This window comes from Mirounga angustirostris, unplaced genomic scaffold (assembly GCF_029215605.1).
Source record: "Mirounga angustirostris isolate CCGP_5_RB_7025 unplaced genomic scaffold, mMirAng1.0.hap1 SCAF_12, whole genome shotgun sequence".
In the NCBI taxonomy this organism is placed as follows: domain Eukaryota; kingdom Metazoa; phylum Chordata; class Mammalia; order Carnivora; family Phocidae; genus Mirounga; species Mirounga angustirostris.
The window spans coordinates 41,456,795-41,462,794 of NW_026991720.1; the positions used below are offsets into that span (position 1 = coordinate 41,456,795).

General features: G+C 36.9%; 1 protein-coding gene across 3 annotated transcripts in view; it reads left to right on the top strand.

Annotated features, from left to right (window-relative positions):
- HERPUD2 (HERPUD family member 2) overlaps window positions 1-4,958 on the top strand; it is a 30,301-nt gene extending 25,343 nt beyond the window's left edge. For all 3 annotated transcript variants that reach the window (XM_045864432.3, XM_064575056.1, XM_064575057.1), the window contains 3 exons: window positions 2,204-2,527; window positions 3,250-3,367; window positions 4,104-4,958. In XM_045864432.3, coding sequence (XP_045720388.1) covers window positions 2,204-2,527; window positions 3,250-3,367; window positions 4,104-4,265 — 604 coding nt within the window. In that variant the 3' untranslated portion in view covers window positions 4,266-4,958. The remainder of the gene's footprint in view (window positions 1-2,203; window positions 2,528-3,249; window positions 3,368-4,103) is intronic.
- Window positions 4,959-6,000: the final 1,042 nt, after the last annotated feature.

A 6,000-nucleotide genomic window follows, 5' to 3' on the forward strand; every position in this document is an offset into this window, starting at 1 on the left:
TCAGGAACATTCATGTTGACATAAGGCTAATAATATGCTTTCTGGACTGTCAGCATTTTAGTAAGTCTTGCTTCTGGTCAGCATGGATCGTAGCACCGAGCACAGCTTCTCAGCCTTCATTCTTCTGGACTTCTATGTATTCATTTAACATTTCTAGCTTCTCTTTAATGTTCTCTTGTTTCTGTGATTTTGTTATCCTCTTCGTTCTTTCTGTTTTTCTGATCACTCATTTTGTGTCCTTGATGGCTCATTTTTCCCCTTCTTCTAAATGGTAACATTGCTTGTTTAGTTAGACAGAAATTTGTGTACTTGCCATGTACCTTATGACAATCTGGTAATGAAGACAGGGTTCAGTCCTAGGCCACTCCTCTTGAATTTTTTCCTTCTGTGGCCTTAGTCATTAGCTCTCGGTGGATGACCCCTTTTCTTTATCTCCTGTGCTTCATCCTGGTTGCTGGAAGATTTCCCTAGGGAAATTTGCCTTTCCTTTAAATTCAGGGTGTCTCAAATTTGACACCACTGTCCTCTTAAATGTGTTCTCCTTCCTGACTTGTCAGTGACACAGTCTCCTCTCATTCATTCTCCAGGCTCTTAACCTCAATCAGCTTTGACTCTGCCTTCAGTTATCCCTGAACCCAACAATTTACCAAGATGAGTTAATAGGTTGTTTCTAACTTTTGTTCTTCCCCTATATCTTCCTTTCAATATTTTGCCCAGATCTTTTCACATTTTGGACCTACCTTACTGCAATTGTTCTTTCTCCTTTTGGATTCTTTACTATATTTCATCCTGCTGCTGCCAGGTTAATGAGCTTCGCACAGAATTGAGCCAGTCATTCCCCATCCTCCCAAATACCTGATGGTTCCCTTGCCTACAGTGTGAAGTCTGTATCCTTATCCTTACTCCAGACCTTACCCCATAAAGCTGATGTGCTTTATGAACCTCATATCCTAATGTTCTCTTGCATGATCCCTTGGCTGCAGACAGGCTATTTGTACCTTACCTATTGCTGTGGTCATAGTAACCATCTGAGTGACTGCTTTGTGCTTAGTACTGTGCTAGATGCTAGATGCTTTACACCCCTTGTCTCATTTATAACTCCTGAGAACTGTGTAAGATAAGTGGGGCTTATTGTAGCTTGTTATAAACTATACACTATTATGTACATTATTTAACTTCTGAGCCTCAAGTTCTCTCCTTTAATGAAGTGTAACTCACCTATGAATCAGAATATCCGTGAGGTAGGATGTGTTTTGGAAACTAAAAAGCCCCCTACAGATACAAGGTATTAGCATACTGAATTAAATGGGCTTTTGTAGCCTGGGAAACTTCTGTTTTGCTATCCTGATTTATAAACATTTTATTGTAAAAAAATTTCAGCATGCAAAAAGATAGAATAGTGAAATGAATCCCTGTGTACTCCTCACCCAGCCTCAACATTTATCAAATCATGGCATTCTTGTTCTAGAACTTGCCCCTCCTGTGCTGGATAATTTAAAGCAAATCCCAGATATATTATCTTTTTACTGGAAGCCTCCTATAGAAAAATTTATTCTTTCAAGCAATCAAATTATAAGCAAACTTCAGGAACACAATTCTTCATAGGTTTACGAGTACCTATTCCAGTGGTTCCCAGATGGAGTTCCCAAAAGTCAGGATTGGGGTCGGGGGGTTGTTATCTGGGATCTAGTTAATATCTTAAAACACAAATACAAATCATTTATCACTGACAATGGACACACAGGGTAATGATCAATTTACATTTTTAGACATATTTTTCAAAAAATGGCTCTAAGGGAGAGGTGGTGGGTGCGGTGGTAGTCATCCCACGTAGAAAAACAAAAGGGGCCATTAGTGAAAAGATTTGGAAAAAGATTTGGTCGTTATGTTATAAAGTAATTTAATGAAAGAGAGAAAAGATAATGATTACCATGGCCTTCTTATGTCTTCCACCTCTCCCCTACCATCTTAGACTGTGAGGCTAAGGGAGCATCCTTTCCTGAGCTACTCTCTCCTACCATCAGTCTTGACCTCACTTTTCCACTGGGATTCATGCTTACCTAAGAAATGTGGTACCAGAGTTGTGATATTCCATGTTAGGTTTATGAAAAATACATATGGCTCCCCAAGGAAGTTTTACAAAATAAAAGAGTATGATAAAATTTTTTTTTCTTCTTAATATTTATTTTGGTGAATATTTCAGTCAAGCTGCAGTTTCAGCTCAGGCCACATCAAATGCCAACCCTGCTCAGCCTGCTGCTTCACAGCCTCTAAATCTGCCACGTGTTCCTGGAGAAGAACCCCCACCAGCTCCAAACCTAGTGGCCCAAGAAAATCGACCCATGAATGAGAATGTTCAAATGAATGCACAGGGAGGTCCAGTGCTAAATGAAGAAGACTTCAATCGAGACTGGCTAGACTGGATGTACACGTTCTCACGAGCTGCAATTCTCCTTAGCATTGTATACTTCTATTCTTCTTTTAGTCGGTTTATCATGGTAATGGGAGCCATGCTACTGGTTTATTTGTGAGTGATGCTTGTTAACTTTTTGTGGTTTCTTTTAATTACTTTCTAAAATGTTCACAGAATTTGGCATATAGTAGTCTGTCATGACTGTTGAGTGAAGGAATAGGAGTTTTGGACTCCAGATACCTAGCACCAAAAGCAAAGTAGGTTATGTTGAGTAAATATGTTTATCAGAACGGTCTACAAGCAGATTTTTCTTTCACCGTCTTTCATAATAAAAAATTATTAATTCATTTAGACATGCTCTATCAATTATTTAGAACTTGAAGTGTCTGATGCTCTATTGCATAAGGATATTCTTTTTAGTTATAGTTATCATTAGTAAGACCTATAGGAATAGGTCAGACTTTTTTTCCTAAGTAGACTTTTTCTTGCCCCCCTTTACCCCAAGAGGCAAAGAAATATGTAGTTGAATTTCATTTTGAAAAATAGCAGAAAAGATGTTATGACTCTCAATATGTTAGGACATTAAGATAGCTAAGTTAGATCTTAAGATATCTAGCATAGAACCAGCAAAGCCCATGATAGATTTTTTAGACTTAAGTCAATTCCTGTTTTGCTGTCATTGCTTTGAGAGGGGCAGTTCTTGGTCCTAAGTAGGAAATTTGGTCTTTTTATTTATTATAGTTGAAATAATTATTCTGTTGTAGGACACTGTTTTAAAGCGATACAAATAAAAACAGTTGAGACTTCTTTTCTTTTCTCTTTATTTTACTGCACAGACACCAAGCTGGATGGTTTCCTTTTAGGCAAGAAGGTCGTCAGCAACAGGCTCCTGACAATAATGCCGAAGTTAACAATGATGGGCAAAATGCAAACAACCTAGAACTTGAAGAAATGGTATGCTAATGAGGCTTTTGTATATTTCAAATATAGATGTTCCTCAGCAGTGTAAGAAACCAACATGATAAAAGAATCTTGGGGCATTCCACAAGTTTTTGTGGAATGGCACGTGAAGAAAAGTTAACATATAAATTGTGTGATTTTATCTGGGAGAACTTAGAATATAATACTGAATCAGTCATATATTTGAATTAAGTAGGGGGCACGTGGGTGGCTTCGTCAGTTAAGTGTCCGACTCTTGATTTTGGCTCACGTCATGATCTCAGGGTCGTGAGATAGAGCCCTATGTTGGGCTGTGCACTCAGGGGGGAGCCTGCCTAAGATTCTCTCTCTCTCTCTCTCTCTCTGCCCTTCTCTCCCTCTCTCCCTCTGCTCCTTCCCCATGCTCATGCTCTCTCTCTCTGTCAAAAAAACCAAAAACCAAAAAACAACCACAAAAAGAATTAAGCAGGAAGAATTAACATTATTCTTCCTGAAAATAGCCTAGAAAGAAAGTTATGCACACGGTGAGAATTTATTGTATTAAATTGGCAGTTATCCCTTTGAACTTGAACACTGAGGAATTTATCAATTTTGGATTTAACAAAGATTTCTGATGACCAGATATGTACCACTTCCTTATTACATGCTCATATTCCTTTTCTGTAGGGAAGAGTTTAATTCTGTCTTTTTCTGTCATGAGTTAATGCTAACTTCAAATCCCTTAGGAGTATGTTTCTTGTTTGTTTGAAAGGAGCGTCTTATGGATGATGGGCTTGAAGATGAGAGTGGAGAAGATGCAGGTGAAGACGCCGGTGCAGTTCAAAGGCCTGGATTAATGGCGGCAGCTTGGTCTTTTATCACCACCTTCTTTACTTCACTGATACCAGAGGGGCCTCCCCAGGTTGCCAATTAGACCTGAAAAACTGTGCCAGTTACAGAGGAGGGTCTGACTTTAGGAAAGTGTTTTAAATAACAGTGCAATTTCAAAAAAATTTATTACTTTCTTTTCATCATCATGTACAGAGGTGTTTTTTTCTTTAAGCTTCTCATGCATATGAATATTTTAAGCACAAATGGACTACTAAATGTGTGATTTCTTTTTTAAGATTCTAACAGAACATAGTATAACAATATTGGTCTTCCAGGTTTTGTTAATTTCAATTATGTATATTATATCAAGGCAGATCTATTTGTGTGTCTTATTTCTTTAAAGAGCTGCTTCCCATATAAATGTCTATAGCCAACAGCCCAGCCCTTCAGTGTATAATTTGAATAAATATATCTATTTTCTGTGAATTATCCTGAAAGTTTTAAACAGAATGACCTCATAGTTTTTAATAAAGAATATTATTTACCTAAAATGTGCTAGCAGCATCTTGCCCAGCCATAAAGCAATAAACTTCTCAATAATCTTAATTTTAACATTTGGATAAATAATGGAAACTTTCTATTTTAAGGGCATGTATCCCATCAATTGGAATTAGTACCTTAAAAAAAAGGCAGCTCTTCAATGGAATTAATAGTGATATAAATGTTTGATACAGGCAGTACTTTTATAAAATATGCTGGAAATTGCTCCCTGTAATTTTTTTAAATAAAAGGTCAATTATGGTAAACTGTCTTATGGGATATTTGTTCAGACCTTTCAGTAATGTACCCATTACATGTAAAAATCTATGTAAATTTCAATAGTTGTTGGAAAATCTTGCTGAAGTCTTCCAGGTCATTTTCACCTCTTTGTGTTCCAGATGGATATCTCTTAGTTCTCAGTCTGAAACCTTGATAGTCTATTTAAAAATCCCTGTGAAAGCCAATTCAGTATTTTATAAGAAAAGAGTAAGTTTCTCATAGGGTAGCTAAAAATTAAAATTGGACAAATGAGGATAGGAGAACTTAGTGTGCAAGAACTTGATCTCACATGAAATGTATTATAAAGTTATATGTGGTACTGGTCTGGTAATATATGATTAGATAATAGAACAAAATAGAAGATTTTGAAAGATTAAGAAAACAAATGATTTTCTAAGTTGTTTACTTATAATGATAAAAGTGACATTTCAAGGGATAACTCTTTGAAAAGTAAAGTTAGGTTTGTTTATAGATGTCAATCAAGATATCATGATTCAGTATGAGCAATTGAACATGCAACTACTAACAGAAAATATAGATGAATACTTCTATAATAATTGGGGTTACAAAATGCCTTTATGGCAGAATCCCTAAAAGAAAAGGTTGCTATGTATATAATATTTTGACATACATAATTAAAAGGCAAACAATTAGGGGAAAAAAGATTAAAACAATAATAATAAGTCCTAAATTTTGTTAAAAGAAGACAATATCCCATTAGGAAATGGGCAGGATAATCTCTAGTCAGGTTGGGCTGGGTGGCTTACACAACAAACATTTATTTCTCCCAGTTTTTGAGGCTGAGAAGTCCAAGATCAAGGTGCTGGCAGATTCTGTGTCTGGTGAAGGCCCTTTTCTTGGGTAGATGGTCATCTTGCTGTATTCTCAAATGGCAGAGAACAGAGCAGAAGTACACTCTCTCTCCTCTCTTCTTACAAGGGCACTGATCCTGTTCCTGAGAGCTCTGCCCTCATGCCCTAGTTACCTCCCAAAGACCCCACCTCCTAATACTATCACAC